The sequence below is a fragment of the Prunus persica genome, chromosome G4 (assembly GCF_000346465.2).
Source record: "Prunus persica cultivar Lovell chromosome G4, Prunus_persica_NCBIv2, whole genome shotgun sequence".
Classification (NCBI taxonomy): Eukaryota; Viridiplantae; Streptophyta; class Magnoliopsida; order Rosales; family Rosaceae; genus Prunus; species Prunus persica.
The window spans coordinates 13,863,259-13,890,789 of NC_034012.1; the positions used below are offsets into that span (position 1 = coordinate 13,863,259).

The 27,531-nt window shown below is 39.6% G+C and overlaps 3 protein-coding genes across 3 annotated transcripts; 2 read left to right on the forward strand and 1 right to left on the reverse strand.

Moving 5' to 3' along the window:
• On the forward strand, positions 18,427–21,689 carry LOC18778931 (GDP-L-galactose phosphorylase 1). The gene is made up of 7 exons (XM_007211566.2): positions 18,427–19,327; positions 19,637–19,758; positions 19,863–19,922; positions 20,035–20,277; positions 20,365–20,550; positions 20,682–20,930; positions 21,040–21,689. The coding sequence occupies exons 1-7, from the start codon at positions 19,204–19,206 to the stop codon at positions 21,394–21,396; spliced, it is 1,341 nt and encodes a 446-aa protein (XP_007211628.1). The 5' UTR covers positions 18,427–19,203; the 3' UTR covers positions 21,397–21,689.
• On the forward strand, positions 22,730–23,614 carry LOC109948451. Its single transcript, XM_020561436.1, has 2 exons — positions 22,730–22,849; positions 23,176–23,614. Exon 2 carries the CDS (start codon positions 23,189–23,191, stop codon positions 23,393–23,395), a length of 207 nt encoding a protein of 68 aa, XP_020417025.1. The 5' UTR covers positions 22,730–22,849; positions 23,176–23,188; the 3' UTR covers positions 23,396–23,614.
• On the reverse strand, positions 23,835–27,437 carry LOC18780624 (RNA-binding protein 48). Its single transcript, XM_020561435.1, has 9 exons — positions 27,294–27,437; positions 25,659–25,843; positions 25,503–25,586; positions 25,320–25,400; positions 25,097–25,236; positions 24,892–25,006; positions 24,715–24,784; positions 24,313–24,375; positions 23,835–24,237 (listed from the first exon to the last, which is right to left on the reverse strand). Exons 2-9 carry the CDS (start codon positions 25,718–25,720, stop codon positions 24,160–24,162), a joined length of 693 nt encoding a protein of 230 aa, XP_020417024.1. The 5' UTR covers positions 25,721–25,843; positions 27,294–27,437; the 3' UTR covers positions 23,835–24,159.

A 27,531-nucleotide genomic window follows, 5' to 3' on the forward strand; every position in this document is an offset into this window, starting at 1 on the left:
CTTGGAGTCAACCAAAACGGCTGCGCCCATGGTGTCGCGGCCCAAAGGCTCATTGAAGAAGGTTTAGCCAGTTCTCTAGAAGACTGGAATAGACCTTTTTGTGCTGAACTACCAGAACTCTGATGTTTAGTCTCAATCAACTGGACAAGGATTGAGCGTCAACAATCCGATCCATCACAAAAAGATTGTTGATATATTGGAAAGAAAGGAGGCTTTTCATACAGAATCCAGCCATCAATATGGCAGAATTCACCCATGAAAGCACAAAGGAACAAGAGGAGGAAATTTTACAGAAGGAAGTATTAGATTTTGCACCAGCAGCACTGGATGACTCCCTACCAGAAGTGGAGGATCCTCTACAGGAAATAAACTTAGGGACAGAAGAAGATCCAAGGCCTACTTTCATCAGCACACTTTTGGAGGAACCACTCAAGACTGAACTCATGGCACTTTTCCAGGAATTCAGAGATTGTTTTGCCTGGCATTACCACGAGATGCCAGGATTGGACAGGCAGTTAGTGGAGCACAGGCTGCCAATTAAAGATGGCTACCTTCCAGTTAAACAGGCCAGAAGAAGAATGTCTACGGACACGAGACTAAAGGTCAAAGAAGAGATAGAAAGGCTGCTCAAGGCAGGATTCATCAGGCCAGCCGTCTCAAAAGAAAAACAGGGGCGGTTAGAATCTGCGTAGATTACAGAAATCTGAATGAGGCATCTCCCAAGGACGAATATCCTATGCCAATGGCGGACATGCTAGTTGATGGAGCTGCTCATAACCAGATGCTATCTTTCATGGACGGAAATGCAGGTTATAACCAGATTATGATGGCAGAACAAGACATCCACAAGACAACCTTTATGTGCCCAGGACATATAGGCGCTTTTGAATATACTGTAATGCCTTTCGGTTTGAGAAATGCGAGGGCCACCTACCAAAGGGAAATGAATTCCATTTTTCATGATATGATAGGACATTCCTTGGAAGTATACATAGATGACGTGGTGATTAAATCCCCCGAGGAAGGAAACCACGTAGCAAGCCTGAGAAAGGCATTCCTAAGAATGAGGCAGCACAAACTAAAAATGAACCCCAAAAAATGCGTTTTTGGAGTCCAAGCAGGAAATTTCTTAGGATTCTTGGTCCACCAGAGAGGTATAGAGGTTGACAGAAATAAAGCAAAGTCCATCATAGAAGCCCTACCACCTCAGAACAAGAAGGAACTACAGAGTCTCCTAGGAAAAATCAATTTTCTAAGGAGATTCATATCCAATTCTGTGGGAAAAATCCAACCTTTTTCTTCCTTGTTAAAGCTGAAGCAGGAACAAACATTCAAATGGGAAGAACAGCACCAACAGGCTTTCCAGGAAATAAAGCATTACCTCTCAAATCCACCAGTTCTGTCCCCACCAAAAAGAGGCAGACCACTCAAGCTCTATGTATCTGCATCAGAAGTATCCATTGGAAGTCTGTTAGTTCAAGATAACAAAGAAGGAAAGGAACAAGCAGTCTACTATCTAAGCAGAACATTAACAGAAGTGGAAAGAAGGTATTCCGCAATAGAAAGGCTTTGCTTGGCCTTGTATTTCACTGCTGTAAAACTCAGGCACTACATGCTGCCACATACTATCTATATCATTGCCAAGACAGACTTAATCAAATACATGCTAACAAGACCAATGCTGAGGGGCAGAATTGGGAAATGGACTTTGGCTTTGACAGAATTCACCTTCAGGTATGTCCCCCCAGAAAGCTGTCAAATGGCAAGCTGTGACAGACTTCTTGGCAGATCACCCAGGAGAAGAAATTGAAAACATGGATTCTTTGGACATAGCAAATGCAGATCTGCTAACTAGAGCTCATGTTTGCCTTAACAATCCAATCTATTCGATTCATCTCACACCCTGGAAATTATATTTTGATGGATCAAAGACAGAAAAGGCTTCAGGAGCCGGGATTGTTCTGGAAAAACCATTGGGGGTCAGATATTGCTATTCCTTCCAGTTAGATTTCCAGTGCACCAACAACAGGGCCGAGTATGAAGCTTTGATTATAAGGCTCGAGATGTTGGTAGAATTAGGAATCCAATCCGTGGAGATCTTGGGAGATTCCATATTTGTCCTAAAACAAATTGCTGGAAAATACAAGTGTCTAAATCCTTCTCTGGCTGTATATCTAGTAGCAGCTAGAAATCTGCTGACAGAATTTAGAGAAGCTACTTGGGAACACATCCCAAGGGAGGAAAACTTTGCAGCCAATGAACTGGCTCAGGTGGCATCAGGCATACAAATGCCCGAAGACTGCTTCCAAAGGATCATCAAGATAGGAAGGAAAAGTCTACCATTTGTTTTGACTAGAGGGATGGAGATAGAAGTCAATTTTGCCTTAATCACTGAAGATGATTGGAGGGAGCCTATCATGACTTACTTAAGATATCCCACTCTGCCCTCTAAGAAAAGAGTCAGAATCATGGCTACAAACTACCTCATGTGGAATGAAGATTTGATTTCCGAAAAAGTAAGGATGAGGTGCTATTAAGGTGCCTCGGGAAGACAGAATATATGAAAGTCATGGGAGAGACCCATGAGGGGATCTGCGGAGCTCACCAAGGGGGAAGAAAGATGTGCTGGTTAATCAGAAGGTATGGCTACTTCTGGCCAACCATGATGAAGGATTGCATCAACTATTCCAAGGGATGTGAGGCCTGTCAAAGGCACGGCCCAATCCAGCAGGCTCCTTCGGTTCCCATGAATCCAGTGGTAAAACCATGGCCTTTTAGGGGATGGGCAATGGATCTCATTGACAAAATCTACCCAGCCAGCAACCAGCAGCACTGTTTTATTATTGTTGCCATAGACTATTTCACCAAGTGGGTAGAGGCCAAGCCAGTAAAAACCACAACATCTCAAGAGATCATCACCTTTATAGAAGAACAAATCATACAAATGTTTGGCATTCCAGAGTCAATCACAACTGATAGGGGTTCTTCTTTCATATCTAGGGATATGCTAGATATGGCAGAAACATTCAAGTTCAAACTGCTTCAATCTACTCCTTACTATGCTCAAGCTAATGGACAGGCAGAATCAAGTAACAAGGTGATCATCAATATCATCAGAAAGATGCTGGAGAAGAATCCAAAACAGTGGCATGAGAAGTTATCAGAGACTTTATGAGCATACAGAACTTCAAAAAGAGAAGCAACTGGCATGACCCCCTATGCTCTAACCTACGGCCATGATGCAATTCTTCCCATGGAAATAGCAGTCCAGTCTCTTAGAATTGCTCACCAGCACGGTCTCACTGGAGAGGACTACTCTCAAGCCACGTTGCTGGAATTGGAAGAATTGGATGTAAGCAGGATTGACACCCTCAACAGGCTGTGTCGAGGGCCTACAACAAAAGAGTCAGAAACAAAAGTTTTGAAGAGGGAGAGATAGTCTGAAAGGCAATTCTGCCCCTTGAAGCACACATAGCTGGATATGGGAAATGGTCACCCACATGGGAAGACCCTTTTGTAATTAACCAGGTCCTCGGAATGGGGGCATATAGTTTGCAGGACCGAGATGGAGTTATTCATACTGCCCCAATCAATGGCAAATGGTTAAAGAAATTCTACCCAACCATGTGGGATTCGCAGGCTGTACAGACAGACCCTGGGATAGAAAAGGAACAAGGCTGACCCCTTTGTTCTTTTGTTTGTTTGGATCCATTTTTGCTTTAAAGTTGTTTTGTTTTTACTTTCAATTCTGTGTCCACTTATTGCATCAAGAGAAAATAAAAAGTAGTAAAATACTATTTAAGGGCGACAAATAAATAAGCTTATATAAAAATAGCCACCCTCGCGGCAAAATTGTTCAAACAATAAAGAGGCTAGAGGAAGAAAAGACTAAAACCCTAGTTTCCTAAGGGTTTCCTGCAAATTCGCCTTCTTGACAGAGAGTTCTTTCTGGAGTAGCACCCCCTGGTGAAGTGAAGCCTCTGCAATTTCCAAGGCTGGTCTGGAAGCTGCAACCATGCTTTGCACAAGGAAGGTAGCCTTGGTCTTGGAACTCAATCCAGCCCCAAGCCTGCTCTGCACTTCCCTGCACTCCGCCAGTTGTTTTTTCAGCTCTTCAATTTGCTTCTCCAGCTTGTCTGCGGTGGCCTTGGCTTCCTTGTATCCTGCCACCATCTGGTCCAGTTCTGATTTCTGCTTTGCAAAATCACCCAGGTTGGCTTCATGAGTGGCCTTGCAGAACTCAGAAGTCTTGAAAGTGGGCCTGAGATCCTCATAACGATCATGCAAGATGAGCACATCTCTGCCCAGGCTTAGGCCCATCTCAAGAATAGGCTTCGGAGCCATGTTCTGTCTGTGTAGCAGGTCCAAGTCCTTCATCAGCTGATCAAAGGCTTCCTTATCTTGGTCAAGCTCCAGCTCGGTGGACTGCCAGATTTTCAACCTCTCCATGGCCTCCTCCACTGCCCTAGATTTTGCCCTGCCTGGAGGAGAGCTGAGTTTATCCAACCTATCCAATTGAGCATCCAAATCCATGGCCTCAAACTCCTCCAGTTCTGGATCAGCAACGATCCTGGAAAGGAATGAATAGGCATCTGCAAAAGAAAGCATAAGTTAAGGCCAGACAGAAAATGGAAAACAAGGGGCCTGAAATTTATAGGGGCTTACAGCAACGATGGGAGGCTTCAGGGGGCTGGTCACCACTGCCAGGGCGCCAACAGCTTTAGGCACTTTTACCTGAAAGGGCTACAACAGTTAAAAAGGGAGAACAAAGCAGAATCGCAGGAAAATATAGACAGGTAAGGAGGAAAATTACCACGGCCACAGGAGCAGCGGCAGTTGTTTCCACCTCAGCCTCCGGGACGACAACAGAAAGTTCTGCCCGATCCACATGCTCTGATGCAGACTTCTCAGCCTGATCCTCAGCCGCTGGAGCGGCAGTAGAGTGCTCTGCCTCGACATCTTCAAACAGGGCCAGTTCTGAGCTAGTCAGCTCAGCCCTTGGACCCCCTTGTTGCTTCTGCGCCAAGGCAATGCCCTCTGCAATCACCTCAGCAGGGATCTCCTCCTACAAAACAGGGGTCAGAACAGAAGAAATGGTGCGAAAGGGGAACTGATACAAATCACAGAAATAAAACTCACCTCTCCTTCCACCACTGCCGTTTTTTCCTGGGGCACTCCTTCCAACTCCTCCAGCTCTTTTTCCTGCTCCACCCCTTCAAAAGCCTCTCGCAGCTCTTCATCCGTCCCAGAAGTAGTGGTAGGGACTGCTGCGGTTTCTTGTGTGGCAATATATACTCCACCTCACTCCTCTTTTTAAGTTTTTTCAACTTAGTAGGAGGAGGGGAAGGACTTTCAGCTGAACAGAACAAAAAGCAAAGATTAGGAAAAAGAAGGCAAGCCAGAATAAGTATGGAAGGAATAGCTGGAACGTCACGAGGTTAACTGAAATGCCAGGCCGCGCGGTATTGACCGGAGGAGAGACAGGTCCTTTTCTTTTCCTTCTGCCAGAGAGAGCGGCCTCGGCAGGAGTTTGTTCTGCCTGGACCTCATCTTCTTCATCTGCAGAAGGAAGCTCCAGGTCCCCAGCGACAATAACAGAAGAGACTGCACTAAGGAGTTAGAGATTAGAAACCAATCCAGCAGGAAAAAACAGAAGAAACAAATTAAAAAGGAAACCTTACCAATCACTTCTCCAGCCTGAACAGATTGCCCACCTACGTTGTTTGTCAGAGAAGGATCTGATATATGCAGAATAGACATTAGAAATCGATCATCAAGACAGCACAAATCCCAGATAGAATCAGAAATCTACCTTCCATGATTTGTGCGTTGATGTCTTTGATGGTCTGGACCATGTGCGTTTTGGCGCCCCCATCCGCAAAAATAGGCCAGTTCTCCCAACCGTCGAAAAGCACCTTGAGGGCAGTAACAGAAGCAGGCAAACCTTGGAATCTGGCTTTTCACCAGGCGTCAAAGTCAGCAGAACTGCAGGAATTCAGCTCCCACGAGGGATAGAGGGCATCCGTGCTGTTGTTGATTTTGTTCACTGCACACCGGGCATCCTTGTGCACCTCCAGATCATCTGCATCCCTCCAAGAGGAGGCCCGATTGCAACTCCGATAGGATTTCAGCGGAATAAGCCGAGGACAGCCAAGTTGCCTTGCGCAAAAGTTGGGATGATAGACCTCTGCCCCCAGATGATAATTTGGGGGTTTGCCCCCACCATGGGGTAGATCTCTGGGCAGAGTGATACTCAGAAATTTCCTCCTGAAGTCTGTTCTGGCAGCCTCGTCTTCTGGCTCCTTCTCGAACAACCGAAATCCGGTCTGGAACCAGGGACAGGTCCTTCTGATCACCACTTGCCACTGAGCTGCCGACCTTTTTGTACAATGCCTGAAGAGCATCAGGTACTCCTCAATAGAACGCTTGGGCACTTCTGCCGATATCAGAGGAAAGGCCAGAACTTGGTCTTCAGGCAGAACTATGTCTGGGAACCTTAGCTCCGGAAAATAGACCTGCAGCCAGATTTGGATCATCCAGAATGCGCCAGGGGCCGACTGGTTCAGTGGATTCTCCAGGGTAGCAGTGTGCAGATTCTTGAAGAGGTGAACCAGAACTGTAGGCCCAAGCCCCACATCAGTATGATTGTGAAGCGCTTCTGCCAGGTGTCTGTACTCAAGCAGAACTGCAGAAGACCGATTGGGGAAAACGAACCGGTTGAGCCAATATAGAAGGAACAACATGTGTTGCTGATCCTTGTCCTTCTCAGCACTAAATTTCTTCAGATAATTGGAGAAAGAGCAGTTCTGGTTGATTGTGGCTGATGAGATAGTGAAAGGAGTGGACACTTTCTCTTGGTTTTTTCGCCTGTGATAATCTCCAACAGCATCAACAGGCCTACCATGGGGCCTGAACCCAAAGATCTGGGCCATATCCAGCAGGGTTGGTGCCATAGGACCCACACGGAAATCAAATGTGTTGCTGGCATAATTCCAGAAGCACAAAGCAGCGGCAAGCAGGTTCTCATCTCTGTTAATTGACTGCTTGGACAAGAGAATGGCATCATAAATCCCGGCTCTCCTCCAGTGACCCCTATATCTCGGGAGAAGTCTGTCAATCCAGTCTGCCCATTTGACCGAACTGTTCCTCACCTCGCTGGACGGGAAAGACCGGCTCAAATTCTTGCTAACCCAAGAATAAGAAGCCAGGGCAGAACTACTCTCAAAACACAAAGGAGCCTCGGCATCCTTTTTCAGCAATTCTGCCATCTCAGCAGGAACAGGACCAAACCAGTGAGGCCCTAACACCAGGGTGTTCTCGAACAAATGAAGGACATTCTCGTCCAGGTTCTTTTGGGTTAGCAGTAATGAAATCGGGAGGAATTGGAGCTGAAGAAGACTGAGCACGAGACCATGGGGAAGACATTTCTGATTCGAGGGAAGAAACGGAGAGAGAGAGAGAGAGAGAGAGAGAGAGAGAGAGAGAGAGTGAGTGAGTGAAAGAAAAGGGAGGTCCGAAGGAAACAAAGGAAATCCCGAAGAAAAGCTCGGAAGAACAAAGTCGGAAGGGCTAGGTTTTCAGAAGCGGCGGGTTTGAATTTCTTTTAAAAGAGAAGCTCGAAAAACGTGGGAAGAAGAAGATGGGACAGCACCTGATAATTATTAGCTAGTAACTAGCCATTTTCCCACGAACTCTAGTTCGTGGTAGGCGGACGTGGCAGGCGTGAGCTAAAAAACGGAACTTTGGCGCGCAAATTAATGGCAAAAACATTAAGTCTGAAACCGTTCCAAAACGATTCAGACTTATGGGGCATTGTTTGGGCCTAAATCTAGCACGCCAAAGTTCAAAAGACAAGCCCATTACCTGCCCAGCCCAAAAAAAGTTTGAGGATAACAAAATTAGGATCAAGACAGATTGGGCTTCACGCCAGGATGTCGAAAAAGAAGCCCCCAGCCCAAGAAAGACCAAACTGTCATTTGGGCTTCAAGGATCAGCCCGTAATTTTTGTTGGTTTCAAACCCAAGGGATTAAAAACATACCCACGTGACTACCTCAGCTTTGAAAAATTAGCAATTTCAACTAAAATAAAATATGAGAGGGACATCTCTGAAGCACTGCCAACAGAAGATCAAAACCCATCTGAGTTCGAAGATTTTGCTCCAGAGCAATACACCATCTTCCGAGGAATTCACGGATCACGCTTTCTAAGTTAGAACGGGAAACAGGGAGCTGTTCAGAAAATACAAAAGAACAACCAACCGCCATAAAAAAACCCACACAGACGGTGGTGTCGGTTGAAATAGAAAACTGTAACCCAGGAAACCAGGGAAGGGACTGCTTTAGGAGGTGACTACTGAGAGCCTATCTGCCATAATTGATAAAAATCCCTTTTACTTTACATTATAGGAGATCTTTTTACCGCCCATTATTAAAAAGAAACCACCTCCCCAAGAGGATCTTTTATAAAAGCAGAAGTAGGCAAGGAAACAAGGGACACTCAATTCATCAATCAATCAAAAAAAAACCAACAACAAGAAAACAACCAAAAGCTCACTTGGATTCCAAGAGAAACCAGCTTTAGATCAGAATTCCAAAGTTCAGACTTAGAAAATAAGTCTTCTAAAACGAGATCTCTCTCGTTACAAATTTGGTTCAGCAAAAGCCAAAACAAGCAGAGTTTGAGTTTTCACAAATATGAAAACCTCAACAAATTTTACAGTGCAATTCCAACTTATTAAGTCCTCAAGTCTAGCCACTCCTGCCCCTTCAGACTGAAGAAGCCGCAGTTCTGCCAGCTCAAAAGCCTCCCAAGGCTTGAAGTAGATTAAAGCTCTACCAAAATTGAACTTTGGTATCGATTTACAGCTGAAACTAAGCAGTCGAAGTTATTGACAGCTCAGTCCAGCACAGACATACTCAGTCCAGCCTGGATCAGAAGTTTCTACCCAGGCAGAAATGGGATTCCAGCCATCTTTTTGTCTTTCTAGAGTTGATTTCTCCCTTCTTAATTTTGTAAAAGGCAGTTCTGCCTAAAACAGTCCACTTTATTATTATCTATTCTGGCCAGAACTACCACTTTTATACTGAGATAAATTATGAAAGTCCTCACGAGTCTGAGGCAAGAAAAGAACTTACTTGGGAGATATTCCTCACCCAAATTCACAATCATTTGTTTTAGAAGTCAGTAACTTGGGGCGCAAGTTATCCACTCTAAAAGAAGTCTGCTAGAATTTACATTGCTAGCAGTGGCACGCTCACACACCAAAGAAAGCTGACTTGTCGACCAACGAATGGTCTCCAAGCCAGTGGGGAACTTCGCCCTTCCACCTCATGAGTAAACACGAAAACGGGTGAACAATGGGGAGGAGTTGTTTTGGGTTGATGAGATGAGGGGCTGGCTGTGGTCATGAGGAAAGGTGTGATGGCGATGGTGGAGAAGAAAGGCGATGGTTGTGGGGAGGGTTTTTTTTCTTTCTCTTCGCTTTAATTTTTTTCAAAAAAAAATTTTATTTTTAATCATTTAACTGAAAATTGAATGAAATGTTGAGAATTTGGATGGGATGGAGGAAATTGAGAATAAAATTTAGTTCGAGTCCTTAATTTTGTATTTTAAAAAAATATCATGGGATAAATTAATAATTAGGTACAAGTTCAGGGGGCATTTCGGCAGTTTACCCTTGAAATAAAAGGCCACAATTGAATGCTTTCAAGAGGGTTATGTTGACAATAATATTGGTCCAAATTGGAAAGATAAGATGCAATCAAGAGAAATAAGTGAAGAGACAAATTTTTTTGATATCCTTGAAGCTTAGACAGAGGTGGGGTAGTACATTAACACCAAATGAAAAGTTCGGATGTCAAATTATTAATGAGTGTTGTTAAACAAACCTTAAAATTAACTGAGTACACCCTATTTAATTCAAAATGTAAAATTAACCAAGTACACTCTATTTAACTACCAAAAATACATCTGGTACACTCTAATACACTCTATCACACAACACTAAATTTAAAAGAACCAAAGAACTTTAGGCTTATTTAAACAAAATAAATTTCAAATTATTTCAGAATGCAAAGAAATAAGGAAATGGAATAGAAGTTATGCTTGAAGATGACTTAGGTGGTGATAGTGATCTTCATTCCATTGAATTAGACATGGACAATACCAACATGATCTACAAGTGGAGTTATGCTTGTGGAGATGATACTAAATATGATTAGAAAAGGTCTTTAGTTGATAAACAATTTAAAGGAAGAAGATCTCTCTCTAAAAAAAATAAATAATAATAATAAATTTATTGGGAAAGCATATGCTTAACAAAATTTCCAATGAAGTAGATCGGGAGTTTGGAGTAAAAAGTCAAGGACATTCAAATGGGAATCATATGGAAAAATCCGAGTTTGTCTCTCAAACTCAAGCACAAGAATATAAAGATGAAACCAAGAAAAATGGATCAACTAAGGGTAAATTAGTGTTGAATATGGTGAGTAGGGTGTACTAGTTAAAATTACATTTGTTTCACAATTCAATATATCCTTTTTCGTCATTTTATATTAGGGTAAATTAGTAATTTAATAAATAGTTTGGTAATATGGTGTGCTTAGTTAATTTTAGGATTCGTTTAATAGCACCCTGTTGAGGCCCTAAAAATCCAAGGCTTGTCCCAAATATACTTTCGGCCCAGTACAACACTTAACTAGGGAAGAACCCCCGACTTGGGTACGCAAAAGTTCGTCGTGTGTGCTTACACGAGTTGTGGTCCACATGCCATGCCAAGCAAATATGTAACCCGCCACGCAGAAAGGTCGTGACAAGCCCGTAAAATGTACTGGCTCTATGGATCCGTGCTTATTATCCCATCAAGTGTTATTTGGCCCGACCACAACCCTTTACAATATGGCAAAACTCGAGCACAAGCACGCCAAATAATACGCAACACCAAGCGAAAAACCTTTATTTTGGCACCAAACCATGCTTCAAGCTTAATTGGGCATAAGCCACGTGATTGCTTGGGGCTTGCTGAACGGGTTGTGGTATGGATGGTTACGAGTATTCACGAGACCCATTGATAGTCTAAGAAGTGGAAGTTTTGGGCTGCTTGAGACCACCAAAACTCTAGCCCATTTCTTGAGCCCAAACATATGGGTAAGCATGAGAAAGAAAAAGTGGTCCATCACCTTAGGAAGTGGCCCAGCATCTTGAAAATATCCAAATAAACCTCCAACAAATGACTAGAGCCAAATCCAAGACAAACCAGTTAAAACCAAAGAAAATTCACGTGTGCAGGCTATTAGGAGTAAAACACCCTTCAGACCAGCACATTTACCTATTTCTTTCATCTACCAACTTGGGCCATAAAATAAGAAATGAAAGGAGGAGAAAGCGTTGCCAGAGATGGAAAGTACCGCAGAGACCAGTTGCAGGAAGACTCTAGAGCTCCAAAAAATCTTGTCTCAGTATGTTTGGATTAAGAAAATTTCATAAAAATGGGTTGAATAAAAGGAAGTGAAGGGAAATGGAGGAGAAGACTTGGGAAAATTGGGGAGAACCAGCTAGAGTTTCTTAGGAAGAATGAGCTTCCAATACTTATAAAAGGGGGCATCTCCTACCCAGCAGAACAACACATCCAGAGCGAGCAAGCATCCTCACTCACTATTGGAACCTTCAATTTCAAGCCCTGTTATCCCATCTTTTCCTTTCCTCTTCTGGCAAACTATCCAAGAGTGCGACGAAGCTTTCGTCAAGCGACTGGAAATTTACTCAAGCCACCCATCATTTATTTCCATTTCCTCCCTCTCTTCCCTCAACAAATCTTCCCAAATTTCCCCTCTCACCTTGCTTTGAACCTCTGTTTCTCATGAGAAATCCAATCTTTCTCTCTCTAATGCTAAACTCATGAAGGCTCATGTCACGACTCGATTCGAAAATAAGGAATATTCCTGAATCATGGTGTGAGTCATACCATAGTCATAAGAATAAAATCCTACAACCATGATATGATGAGAAATAGAGCCACAAATAATACAAATTTACTTAATAACACAAAATCAGAGTGGTAATAGCTCGTAGTTAAATACACACTAAGATTTTTATCAAACGGTTGACTACTTACAATTATTAATTACACAAATCAACAACAAAAGCCCAGCAGCTTAGTTGAAACCCGCCTCCTCAATCTTGTTCTTGAATCCTGCATAATCTATTAAGGTATGCGCATTCTAATGCCCAATAGAGTACCGTCAAACTCCTCAAGGTCAACTATCACAGTTAATCAAAGTGTCATACATCAAACAACACAAGATACGAAAATTATGCAACCATACCAGATAAATAAATTTGCATATGCAGTGATGCCATGAACTCACTCCCTTCTTATCCCTACTAATTCATACCTTAAGACAACAAGCTTGCATGTCCCATACCATGCGTTTTACCACTGTGGCTCCAAATACCCTAAAATATAAACTAGTGCACATCCGTCTCTTAACCTATTTTTCTTTTGTTTACGAATTTCTCTTCTTTCACTTTTCATTAGAGGCCCTGCTCCCATCACCTCAATATATTCAAACCCTGCTCCAGCCACTTGAATATATTTCACATTGTTTTTACTCATATATATCTAAAGCCTTCTCTCACCCCTTAGATATACCTTAAACTACACACAGACCTAACACAACTGTATTTATGATGCATATGTAATGCAGTGCAAACATCATTTATCTATGCGGAATAATAATACAAATGATAACAATAATATTTCAGGCTTAGTCACATGAATAATAATATTCACCCAACATCAGATACTATCCACGGAGAAACATCAATAATAATATTCACCAAGCAAAGCAACAATAATATTCATATTTATAGTATTATATAAGTACTAAGATTAAAAGTGACATAGCCCTATCATCGGGAAATCAGGAAACCCTATCTCATGTCCAGCTAGCTTTACCTTGTGTTGGTTCGTCCTCTAAAGTACACAGAGTAGAGCACCTAATTAAGATAATTTATAGATTAAAATTCACTAGAAATAAGGAAACATGTTTGAGTGTCCTACTTGTGCACGTAGACCTAAAGCCCCATAATATGCTTGACAAGTTGTTCAACCCGATCATTACTCCCTTAACCTCACGTCCAAGCAAGCATAGAACCAAGCGTCAAGGAAAAACTAATCTATTCCCCTCCTATAATAGTTCTACTCTTTGAGATGTTTAAAATCAAGTGGTTCGGCTCTAGACTCATAAAGAAAATTTAAAACATCAATTTAAAACAAAAACTTTAGTTTTGCTAAACATTTAGGTTGGAATACGTTAACTTTGAAAATTCACAAATATTGAGTTTAAATAAAAATAATGTAAAAAAAAATTCATATCACAACTAGACATAGGAAAATTAAAAATGTCAAAATTTGATGGAAATTAGGGCTAAGGAAGCATGTCAAAATAGAAACCAAAACAGACTAGGCTGCAGAATGTTCTTTTTTATTTATTATTTTTTTCAGATTTGTATACTTTATTTTGAAAACTCACAAAAATTTCAATTTACATCCAAACTAGATAAAACTTTCCATATTTGAAGAAAATACGTGAAAGTAAAACATACTAAAATTTCATGAAAATCCAAGTTCAGGAAGTTTTCAAATACGTATTCAAAACAGGGCATGCGGTAGAATTAGAACAATTTCAACAACATAGTCTCTACTTTGAAATTTCACCCAAAAAAAAAACAATTTAAATTCAAATGGCACAAAACCAAATTTGAAATAACCCTTGAGATATCAATTTTGATGTAACAAGATTCCATAATGAAATTGGTACAAAATCACATCGAAATAATCTAGAACTTCACAGAAACACACTTTGAAAGAGATATATATAATTGATGCATTCTAACCAACACTTGATTTACAACTAGTACTCAAAGAGACAATATGAACATGAGCTTCATACCTTCAAAGAATCATTTACTTGAGATGATAGTGGCTAATTTGACCAATGGAATGACAAGTAACAAGCCATTTGAGAGAAAGTACACATTTATAACAAGAAATTCAATATAAACAATGAACCAGTTTTGTTCATATCAATTTTCAGAGAGTTATAATTGTTGCGTTTTGCTGACCTTGGGATATGTTATAAAGAGGAGAATTTGGAGTAACTATCATGAAGAAACTATAGTGTTTTGAGCTTTCGAAATGAGTGTTCTAGACTGAAACCAAGGGAAGGAACTAGGGTTGAAGACTATAAACAAGTTCTACTCTAAACGTTCCCAAGGTGGCTATAGAAGTCTGATCAACCTAAAATTTTGCTATATTATAGTATACAACATTTTAAATAATTTTGATGCAGGAACCAAAGTCATTTAAGTACAGGAAATTATAGAAACATATTGAAACCGATCATACTACTGTGAAATCAGGAAATGGCAAACTTATTGTGATCATACCAACTTTTTGGAGTCTATACTAGTCGGATTGAGGTGAAATTGGAGCATTTTATAGGACTCACGTAAATGAACAATTTTTATGAAGTTTTCTCATTTGAGCTTTCGATATTTGAGTTCTTGGCTGCTCCAAGGAAGTGACGAATTTTGGAGTTTGAAGAGGAATAAAAGAAGAATGAGGATGAAAATATTGTGAATGTGGAAGAGAGTGATGATATAATGAATGATGAGGAAGAGAATAAATTCATAATTGAAGCGTCTTAGGCTAGGTGAGTCATCAATTTAGAAGAGAGTGATGATACAATGAATAAGAAGGAAGAGAATAAATTCATGATTGAAGAATCTTAGGCTAGGTGAGACATCAATTTAGAATATGTGACTCATCCGTTCATAAATGGTGGATTTGAAAGCTTTAGCAAGGGGGGGAGGGGAAGAATGGGAGGAGGGTGGGCCGATGCCCTCCACGTTTCAAATTCTCTTTTTATTTTTTTTATTTTTTGGGCCTACAAGGATATTTTGGTAATTTTCACACATAAGGGTATTTTGGTCATTTTGGCCCAAAATTCAGAAATGATTTCCTACGTGTTCGTTGAGTCGACTACTATTGTCTCACTTCAATGTCTTAAATGTCCTTCTGAAAATAAAATCACAAAATGTTACGTAAGGGCATTTTTGTCAAACTTGAATTTAAACACACTTAATCCAATAATCTTACTCCAAAATCACTTGATAAAATACCCATATTTGTTCTTCACCATAATATTATTATTTTTTCACTAAAATACGAAAGTCCACTTTTATTTTTTTCTAGGGTATTACAACTCAGCTCCCATGCCACAAGCTTCTCAGGGCAAGCCATAATATTAATCTGTAAGCAGTTGTCTGTTTTGTTGGTGAAAGATAGGTGCTTCCTAAGGTTCCACAAACCTTTCGAAGCATTCTTGGGGCTTGATTCTTGAACTCAGGCACATGAGCAACTTCATCCATTTTCTCTTTACAGCAGCTCAGGCCCATCTGTAGTTGCTGGAACAAAAAAACCCGTACACACCCTTATTAATTTTTTTCATTTGGTGGCAAGTAGACACGCATGCTTAATAATTTAGATAGCATTTATGCAATTTTCTCAAAATTAAGAACTATTCTTCTTCTTTTGGAAAAAAAAAAACCTATTAGTGTAGTGGTTTAGAGCAATTGCTCTTTTAAGAAAAATCCTAGGTTCGAGTCCTAGTATTTGTGTAGTGTATGTGAGTTTAATATATTATCGCATCTCTCAATACAAAATATCCTTTTTAAAAAAATTATAAAAAAAACCTATTCTTCTACTCCCTTTATCACCGAGGCTAAACCTAGTTAGGAGAGAAAACTACCTCAAATGAGAATGGGTTTTACATGGCTGTCAAGTCCAAGATAAAATTGGGCCTAAACCTTATGCATTGGATTGGATATAACCTGTTTCAAACAATAAAAATGCTTGGTTCTCTCAGGAATGAGAAATTATAAAATACTACAGTAGTATATTTATGTGGTACATTTTATACACGTATTATAATATGGGTTGATGACGTGGTTTATTTTCTCTATTTTTAAAGAATAGTGTCAATAAACATCAACTTATATTAATTACAGTTTGCAAAATGATTTAAAATTAAACCAAACCGATCATTATAGTTAATTTAGTCAATTCAGTGTGATTAATGTCCACCCTAGATACATAGATAAAAAAGAAGAGACTAGTAAATTTGTAACAACGCGTTGCGGTATATGACACCTAAAAATTTTAGAGTGAACTAGAACTCGGATGAGAGGCCCCACGCAGTTATATTTTATGGCCCTCGCTCATGTGAGCAGTATAATGGATAAGATAGTGTCCCTTGGAGAGAATGGGCCATGTCCTTCAATCTGGGGGCCTCTGATTTGCTTGTTACTTTGTTTGAAGGAAGACAGCAATGTGGCATGGTGCATGTCACATGAGGTGCTGTTTGGTTTACTCTTTAGGCACGTGTGCGAGCAACAAGCAGAGTAGCACATGATCCGAAAAGGTTAAAAACTGCATTTTCCACACGATAAACAAATAAGATATTTAGTTGAGGATTTTTAATAATTTTTTTTTAATCACCACAGTTCATTTTTTATTATCAAAATTAAAGAAGATGATGAAAATTTTCTCACACGCAATGACGATCGTATAAATTTTCTCACACACAATCGCGACCATATAAGATACTTGGTTAAAATCGTTCTTGGTCCTGCTGTACTTGAAATGCCGACCCTATAACATTGGATAATGTTTCACACAATTGTAAGTCTAGTACCATCGAAATTTGAACCAGTTGGTCCCATGTTCCAATTCCAAATGTTTTCTTGTTATAAAATTTTTAGAATTGTATTTATAATTCAGTAAAAAAAAATAATCGCTATCTACAAAAAATTATTATAATAATAAAACGATTTAATATTAAAATTAAGACAATTTAGTACGGTTGATCCTATATCCAATTCTTCTCTTTTTTATTTTCAAATTCTCTAATTTATCACTTATGTCGTTACAAATAAGTGGACATGTAATAAAATAAAATCATGAATCATGAATCTCAAATATGTGATAAAAAAGAAGTGACTAATCCATGATGTAGCCCCGAAAAGCAAAAACAGCAAAAAGCAGAAAATCTACTAGCAGGATGTTGAGGTAGGTTGGGCTCCTAAATGCCTGAAAGGAACCCTATAAACCCATGATGGATATCAAATTACAAGTCTTTCTCACCAGCGTGTAGGTGGACCGTGGACAAAGCCCATGTGCATCATACACTCCAGAATGATTCCCTCCGTAGATTCGGAATCGTTAACCTTTTTCATTTAAACCTCGTCATCTTCTTGCTTTCTCGCTTGGTGGACCCCACCCTACTTCTTCTAATGTTCACACTTGATCCAATTTTTTAATGCCTAGTAAAATCACTGTCGTCCAATTATGAACAGACAAGGCTACGTGTCACAAGTTACAGCCCACGTGTTTGTTTGTTTGCAAGACTAGAATATTCATGATTTACTATTTAGGGGATAAGTGGGTCCCTAAGTAGGATTAATTATATTATAATTATATTTTATGATTCAGATTCACAACAGATGTAGGTGCCCTAGGAAGTTTCGGGGTTGCAGTGCAGTGAGAATTTTCGTTCAAGGGGTGGGGATGGTGAGAGAGTTGGCAAATATTTTCTTGTCTTTGCGGTTTGGGAAATTTCCTAAGCTGGATTTTTGCGTTATGGGTTTGACAAAGGTGGGTTATTTGGGTCCATTTGAAATTTTTTTGCATACAAATTAAGTTACATTCAAAGCTAAAATTAAGGTGCATACAAGCTACAAATTAAAATAGTAAAATGATAAAATAAAATAGTAAACAAAGAGAAAAAATAAAATATACATGTCAAAATTTTCACTAAACATGCAACTAGTTGAGTATAAATTTGGGATGGAAAAAAAAAATACCTTTTATTATATAAAAAAACCCATCAATAGTTCATTTAGGAATAGAAAATGACACATAAATAGCTTTGGCACAAAATTTCTATTTTCTTGAAAGTTATATACGATTGGAATAATTGGAAAATAAAATGACCATTACAGAAAAAATACAACAATGCATAAATTTTTTATTTGTTATTTTTAAAAAGTATAAGTGATAGTCTAAAGTATAGGGGAGGAGAGTTTCTCACCCACACGCACACAATTAAATTGTTATGGGAGTTCGAACGTGAGACCTCTGGTTTGCAAGTCAACGTCCTTTTTTCACCGCTTTAGCAACGCATAGAAATTCTGAGGTAAAAAAAGAAAAAGAAAAATGTATATACAACTGTTATATACAATTTTTCTGGTGTGATACAATTTTGGAAAATCGATTTTAAGCAAGAAAGTTTTATTTAGGAAGTGAACTTCCCAATTAATTGGAGGGCGGTTTAAGTATTTTAATCCCCTCTTTATTTTTGCGTATAAAGGCGGGTCTTTTTCGATCCGTCCGTACGCCTGCCCCTCAATCTCTCTCGTAATATTTTCTTTTCGTTCTCAATTATTGTCCAAATTACGAAACACCAAACAAAACCAGGGCCACGAAACCCACACCCCAGCCCCACGGCACATCCTCAACCACAACCATCTTCTTCTTCCCCAAACCCCTTCTCATCATCTATATAACCAGCCCTCATCTCCTCACCACACCCTCACAACCACAAACCATACCCACTTGTCCCCTCCCAAGAACTTCTTCTTCAAGTTTTCATCTGGGTTTTTCGATTAAACCCAACAACCAGGCCATCGTGTTGCAGAAATAGGAAGGCCAGGAAGGCGAAGAAGGTGTTTGATAAGTTTTTCTCTTCGGGGGTAAAACCCAGGTTCGACGAGTTGTAGACATCACGGCTATACACGGAGTTCCTCGGCCGCTCATTCATGTCCGGGCTGTCCGACGAAAGGGTTGTGTAGTTGAAAGCAACCCTTCGCCGCACGGCGGGCGTGGTGCTTTGCCTTCCGAAGGCGGTAGCCCCTCCGACCTTCTCTTTCTTGCTGGTGGTGGTTCTGCTTCCTCTCTTTTTTCCTTCTGCGTTTATTAGCTCTAGTTTCTGTTTAGATTTTTAGAGATTTTTTCCTCTTCTTCTTCTATAAAGCACGAGTAGATCGTATTGTTGTTGTTGTGGGGGGTTTAAGGTTGGTGGTGTTTGATTTTTACTGAGAAACAAAGAACAAAACGAAAAAGGAAAAAAGAGAGAGAGAGGATGATGTTAAGGATCAAGAGGGTTCCTACTGTAGTTTCGAATTACCAGAAAGATGAGGCGGAAGAGGGTGCTCGCCGCGTTGGGGGTTGTGGCCGCAACTGTCTTAATCAATGTTGCATTCCAGGTATTTGTTGAAACACCCTCTATTTAGGCTTTGAATTTGAATTTGTTTTGTATGTCTTTGCAAGGCTCCTTATATATATTGTCAAGAAAATGGGTCAAATTTTGATTTTTTTTGGTGGGTTTTTGAATTGGTTTTTGGCATTATTCTTATCTGGGATTTTGTTTATCTATTTGGGGTTGGAGTAGGAAGGAGCAAAGGTCCTGTTATATTATAGGCTTTCGAGAAAATGTTGTTTAAGTTAGATTCTCACGACTTTTTGGTATGGGCTCTAGTTGTGACTGCGTTTTGTACCAATTTGGGTTTGTGTAGGGGCAAAGCTTCCGTTGTATGCTTTCAAGAAGCTGACCAAGATTGATGGTGACAAGGAGTTGCCCGGAAGTGAGAAAAGAGAGCCTCCCGTTGACTTTCTTGACTCACTGCTTCTTGGGGAGGTAAAATTATTGTTGGGAGATTAAGAAAGAATGTCCAGCTTTGTCTGTTCCCTCTTGTATCTAACCATTATTATGAATTAAAATTGTTTGCTACGTCTTGGCAGTGGGAAGATCGCATGCAGAGAGGGCTGTTTCGTTATGACGTCACTGCCTGTGAAACCAAGGTATTCTGGGTTCCTCTACCATTTCCTCATATTTGTTGTTTGTAAATTGGGATTCAAGCTGCAGACAATTTGCATATGCTTATTTGAGATATGGATTGATATTCCGGTGTAGGTGATCCCGGGGCAGTTTGGTTTCATAGCCCAGCTGAATGAGGGTCGCCACTTGAAGAAGAGACCAACTGAGTTCCGAGTTGATAAGGTCCTCCAGCCCTTTGATGGCAACAAGTTTAACTTCACCAAAGTTGGGCAAGAGGAGGTCCTCTTCCAGTTTGAAGCAAGCGAAGATGGTGAAGTTCAGTTTATCCCTAGTGCGCCCATTGAGCCTGAAAATTCGCCCAGTGTTGTTGCCATCAATGTACGCTCTTTGTTCTTGTGCATTAGTTGTTCTTAACAGGTTATTTGAACAAAAAAGTTATATCATTTACCATCCACCATTCAACAGGTCAGTCCAATTGAATATGGACATGTGCTGTTGATTCCTCGTATTCTAGAGCACTTGCCACAAAGGATTGACCGTGAAAGCTTCTTGCTTGCACTTCACATGGCCGCCGCAGCAGGGAATCCCTACTTTCGATTGGGTTACAACAGCTTGGGTGCATTTGCTACCATCAATCACCTTCACTTCCAGGTTTCTAGCCACATGCCTTTCTAGCGAGCTGGCCCTAAATATTAGATTCAGTTTCTGATATGGTTCACTGCTATTTGTAGTTATCATTCAACAATTAATACCTGTTTGATGATTTTTTCTTTTTTGTATAGGCTTACTACTTGGCTGTAACCTTTCCCATTGAGAAGGCTCCTACCAAGAAAATCACTGTTTCAGGTGCTGGGGTGAGGGTCTCTGAGCTTCTGAACTATCCCGTCAGAGGTCTTGTCTTCGAGGGTGGAAATACTCTGCAAGATTTGTCAAACACTGTCTCTGATGCATGCATATGCCTTCAAGAGAACAACATACCTTACAATGTCCTTATCTCCGACTGTGGAAAGCGGATCTTTCTCCTGCCACAGGTATATATGGTTACGAAAACTCTAATGTTTTGTTAGCCATTTTTTCGCCTTCTTGTCATTACATAGGCTGTCTCACTCAACCTCATACACATGGTCATATCAAACGCAGTGTTATGCTGAGAAACAAGCTCTTGGGGAAGTGAGAGCAGAGCTCCTGGATACTCAGGTGAATCCAGCTGTGTGGGAAATTAGTGGGCATATGGTGTTAAAGAGGAAAAAGGACTATGAAGAGGCGTCTGATGAAAATGCCTGGAAGCTCCTTGCAGAGGTCTCCCTTTCAGAAGAGAGGTTCCAAGAAGTGAATTCTCTTATTTTTGAGGCCATTGCTTCTGATGATAATGGGAATGCAAATTTACTCGAGGATCCGGAAGTTAAGCCCCATTCTCGTGAAGAAGTCGACACCATTAACACAAGCTCCCATGCTGCTATGGTGACTGGGACACAACAATGCCTTGTTCTGCAGTAATGAGCAGTTTCATGGTGTTTTCCATGTGAATCTAGTATTGCAGTTTGCCATTTGGGTTTATGTCTACCTTATTGGATGCTATTGGATGCCTAAATAAGCAAAACTGGTTTTGCATTGTCAGCTTTATTGTTGCAGTTTTGTGTATGCTGCAGAACAACTTTGATCTATTTGTGTAGGGTGCTTTATGGGTGATGTAAAATACTATGTAGTGATTATTGTTGTGGATGAATAAATGTTATGTTTTGTAAAATACCTTGTTGCTTGTATTTTATATATTTTGTTTTTCCCTTTTGTCATAAGGCCAGGCATTTCTTTAGGGTGATACAACTGTTATATACATGAGATGACCACAGCACTTGCAAATCCCATATCATTTTTCATAACACTGTTCCCTGGTTCGTTAAAGAGTAACTATATTTGAGAGGTGTAAATGAGCGGAGCCGAGCTGCGTTACCAAGTGCTCAAGTTTGCTCATTGCCCCAAAAATAGGGTATTCAAGCTAGCCCATCGGACTTTGGGCTATTTTTACAAGCCTAATGTCGGATTTGGGCTATTTTTACAAGCCTAATCTCGGATATTGGCTATTATACAAGCCTAATCTCGGGGTCATCTCGTTTTAGAACGAGCTCAAGCTTGTCTCAACTTTGTCTTAAAATAAATATATTTGAACAATAATAAAATAAAAGGTCATTCCTTCATTTTGGGGTTTTTAAATACTCAAATGGTCCTGAAACTTATACTCGATTTACATTTTGGTCCCTCAATTAAATTATTCGTTCAAATGGTTCATCAACTCTTTATTATTCGCTCCATTGGTCATACCGTTACATTATGTCAATATTTTTATTAAATATGAGGGCAAATTGGTCATTATTGACCCTAAAATTAGGTTAAACTAATAGAAAATTAGACGGTAGGACCACTGGAGCGAATAATATAAAGTTAATGGAACATTTGAACGAATACTTCAATTGAGGGACCAAAATCTAAATCAGATATAAGTTTGAGGACCATTTGAGTAATTTACGCGTAAGGTTTTAATGAGGTCATGCTTGTTGCATCATTGAAGTTCAGTTTTTATTTTTTTGTATTCTGAAATTGTTGTTTCAATGAAGTTATCTTTCTCTGATAAAAAATATAAAATAAAAGGTCAAATTAGAAGACAGAAATTGTTATTTTCCCTTTTTATTTTTATTTATATGGGACGAGAACTGGTTAACGACCATACACAAACAGGCCTCTGACCAGAGATTCTGGCAACATGAACAGATGGGTTAATTGAGGCCCAAACTTAAGTGCAGGCCCATATTTGTAAGGTGGGGAAAATTTGCGCTATGAAGCTGCGAAATCCAAGTTCTGATGCTTGAGACTTTGAGAAGAAGGGTGGCTAGAATCAGACAAGAAGATCCATTTGGAAGCTCTCATTGTTTCATCGGCTTTGCTTCAATCCCTTGTAAGTGTCTCTCCTCCACTCCACCTGCTCTTAGCTTTCTCATTGTTTTTATGTTTACGTTTATGCTCCAACCCTATATATAAATATTCAAAGGGAACCCAAGTAATAAAATTTGGGGCTCGAAGTGAAAATGAATACCAGGTGTTCGATGAAATGCTTACATGAAGTGACGGCTATTACTCTGACAAATGTTTTGTGTTTTCAAGTTTTAATTGTTAAGGAGAGTGGTTCCTCCACAATTGCATTTGATTTTTGGATACTATTTGGCTGTGAATTTGTAAAAGGTGGTCTTTGGATAACTGAGAAGTGATGCTTTCAAATTGCAGATTATCTGAGGAGATGAAGAAAGGGTTGCACCCTCAGATGCAATGGATATCTTATGTGACCCAGAGTGGCAGATTGATGCACGTTATGATGACCAAAATCCACCATGTTGGTAAAGTCTACCACTTGAAGGCGAAACGGCAAATGACAGAGAACCTCGGGCAGGTTGCCAAGTTCAGGCAACGTTACGAGAAGACTGCTGCCCCGAAAGAGGAACCTTGATTGTCACTTTGGTGTGGATTTCAGATTTCAAAGGGTTTGAATTCTTAGGTATCTTTGTTTTAGAATAAATATGAACTTGTTTTGTGAACTTTTAAGCACTTGTCGCTGCTCTAGGTTTTGTTTAACTTTGAGAAAGAAGTTTCTGTTCTGATCATGGTTTTTATGTTAACCACAGTTGATATTTTTCTTGGGAGTATTATTGACCTGGTTCTGGAGTTAGATTTCTTGCCACTCTTTGCTACTTTGCTTCTACAATTCTACAAAACTCATTCTTGTGATGCCACTTAGAAGTGGTGGAAGCCAACATTAACTAAAGAGAACTAAGAAGCCTACCAAGTATCTCACAAATGCTTCGATTGAGATTCTTTAGTTTTAATCTCTACACCTTTGAAATTTGGATGCAGAATTCCATTTGCTTTTTGTAGAATTCTTGATGTTTGGAGGGATTTTTCCTTGCAAAAGAAGTAGCATTTACACTATTATCTACTAAACATGCATTTGATAAAAAAAAATCTACAAAACACGCTACTCAGTGTAGTTTACATGACAATTAACGGTGTATTCATGTAAATCAAGAGAACTTGTGTGGGTCTGTCTTACACATACATGGCGTTCTTTGCGTGGGGGGTCGTACCACGCCAGTATGATTCCGTGGTATGACTGTCCTTCAGAAAAATTTCTCAAAAATTTAATTACAGCCGAAGTGAGACCCAAAATATAACTTCTAGACCCGCCAGGATTGCTTCATCTCTGAAAAAAAATCTTCAGATTCTCCTCCTATTGTCCACCCGCGGTTTCTTGGATGCATGTCCATCTTGCAGGTACTCACTACTTGATTGAATCTGATAGAGAAGAGAAAATGTATAACAGACCCTGGAAGCTCTATGAAAAAATACGTTCTATTGAGAGGTTATCACCTTATTGAGCTTCTCCCTCACCATCTGGGCGGTCTGATTCATTGATTGGGAAGCAAAATACTCCTTGAAGATTCAATTAAGCACAAGAGGATCAAATGTTAGTAGGCAATTAACAAGCAACTTCACAAAAATTAATGTGGACCAATCGACCATACAGCATCCAAAACCCCCCTTAATCTAGAAATGAAAAACCAATTAATAAACACATGCTTTGGACTTAAATTAGCCTTCATTTTGACCAGACCACCCCAGGTCCCCAAATGCCAAATGCCAATAGAAAATACAGGCTACGTTATTATATATTATAATATATAAAAAAGCTACTAGTCACAATTGTGGCAGAAGACAAACCCATTACGAAAATAGCATAAGAGGTATTAACATTTGAAAACAATAACAAACCTTGTCAGAGGAAATCCTTGAAAGAGGAGGATTGTTAACGTGCGAAGTAAGTTGTGATTCTCCGGAGTCCCTAAACAGAAAGGAAATGGAATCCAGCATACCAAGTTTCAAATGTTCAAATAAAAAAAATGAAATTTAGAAAATACTAGGAGTTGGTGAATTTAAAGAGCGAAGTACCTCTGACTAGAGTTTACGAGTTGGGGAATGCAGTTAGGATGAGAAGGAATTGCACCAAAAGAAGAGTCAGTCAACGCAGGTGATTTATTAGCTGTAGACCCCTTAGATCTTCCGGCTGATATCATAAAAAAGTAAATAAATCATATTTCTGAGAGATTTAGTAAGTTTAAACCAATGGGTCACATCACTATACAAATGAACTTACGGTTCAATCGCCCTAGAACTTCTCTTGTCCTGCCTTCCAGCTTGTCCTTTGTTTCTGCAAGGCTCTCAAATTCAGGAGCATATGAAACCTTAAGTCGATTCCCTAGGAAAACATACTCATCCAATTTCCTCTTGGCAAACCTAAAATGTCAAAACCAATATGGTCTGGTACTTAGCTCTATGCTTTATTATTTATTAACCAGTTAAGCATATGATATAATCACCTGGCATTGCTGACCAGACGAAACTTTATCCAATAAACATCAGTGAATGGCTCACAATCTTCTTCATCCATTGGTTTACACCTGAATATGGTAAACAACCATAGTTACAATGATTTTAGGATAACAGTTTGCAGTTGGATTATTGAAAAATAAAATCTAGAACAACAAAGGAAAGTAAAGTACTCTTCTACTTCTCCGTAGGACGCAAACAATTTTAACAGCTCAGCACTGCATCCCAAAGCTGGAACATTCCTCACAATCAAATACCTGCCACAAAATAAATATAAATAAAGCATAAAATGTTGAAAACAAAACAGAAATAAGCACCGATAAAGAGACCTTGATTCGTCGCAGACTGTGTAAACGCGAATTGCAGTAGGTTCATCTTTGTATCGAGGCATTGTGTTCCAACAAAACCCGAAGAGAGTAACTACCAAATACTCGTGTCTATGAATTGAAGGAACAGAGGCTGCGATTAAGGTGCCTCTGTGTATTATTGTTGATTCTGCTCCTCAAACATTTTTCTGGTCCTCAAACAAAACAAAACAAAAACTATTGTATTACTTTCACAAACATAAAGACGCACATACACACAACTCACCCAAACAAGCTATTGCCAATATGCCGAACGGACAAGTATGCTTGTAAACTTGGAGATGGCTAGCCCACTTAAGTTTTAATTCAACCTTTGAAACCTAAGATTTTCAATTAGGTAGTCAAGAAACCATTTGCTTTGCTCTCTCTGAAATCAAAGACTGGTTTTTCTTGCACAGAGCAACAACTCTCCCAGTATAGATGCCTAGTTAAGCAATTTAGAAATGGTCCATTTAATATTCTTTAGGAAGTGATAAGAGAGCACTTGCAGCAGCTCATGTGGATAGAAAACTAAGCATATAAAATTTCTCCCAGTGCCCGCAGTGATATGGTTTGTAACAGATGATATACCATTTATTTGTCCCATGATTCCAACTTGATCAGATATGTTGAGGTAAAATCCTAACGTTTCTGTATTTTTTCAAGAAACCCTAATGCCAATTAAAGCTTAGAACAACTGTTCTCACCTATCAAAATACAGCAAGAATTTCAGAAAAAAAACTCCAATACATCCAGGTCACAAACTCATTGTTCTGCTGGAAAATGCAAGTTTCCTTTTCACACACTGGTTTAACTTCAAAAAATCACTAAAATGCATTTCAAAATGTTTTTGAGTAAAAGCAGTTCCAATTTCCAAAACAATACTGAAGACTCCAGTTCACCATAGTTAGAAAATGACCATGAGGGGTAGATTGACTAAATAATCAAAAGAAACCCCCAGTCATCAAACATTCCAACAGAAATTTCATTTTTGATTTTGCGAACCACAACTTTCAAAGCAAAACACAACATGACTACACTACCATAACCACAAAAAAATTGTAAGGAGAGAATTAATCAACAGATAATTTGTAAAACCAGAAAACAAGTTTCCGGGCACGAAATTTTCATATCTCAAATTGAAGGCGGTGTCTTGTGATTGGAAAAGCAAAGGTGGTGTCCAGTTATCCAAAACTTGATTCTTGATAAATTGTGCTTGCTTGTTTGATCGTAAAAATCAGAACGAGGCATATTCAGCTGTCATGTCAAGTTTAACACACATGTATATGCATACAAAAATACCCCACATTCAGATTTCATGTGTAGCTCACTCCTCTCTTCAGACTTTTTGATATCCTTAGTTTCTAACTCTAAGAGGAATTTTCACAAACATCTAATTGGCAAGCTCCAACTACTTTTAAAACGCAGGATGTCTATTTAACAGAATAATTCATGATTTTTATCTGGCAATGGAGAAACTCACATGCAAAACTTATAAAACCAAATTAACGTAAATTTAACAAACCATGCGCTTGTAATTATCAATCCGAATTCACTTGAAACCAAATTAAATTCCTTTGTTTCTTGCATATGGACTGGAAATTAAGAAGAGAAACTCACCTATTTAGCTCTCTGTGTTGAATTTGCATAATTGCATAAAGACCAGGCTTAGTTCCCCTTAAGCATTAAGCTTCGTACCCTTCGGTTCGGTTTGCATGTAAAGAACGACAGCGTTTCGTTGCAGAAGTTTTCGGTTTGGTGTGAAGAACAGAGAGCGAGAGATGAAGGCTACGTCAACACTACGGTTTTGACCCAAGGAAATGACAAAACTACCCCTCGTTAGTGAAGCATCGACAAA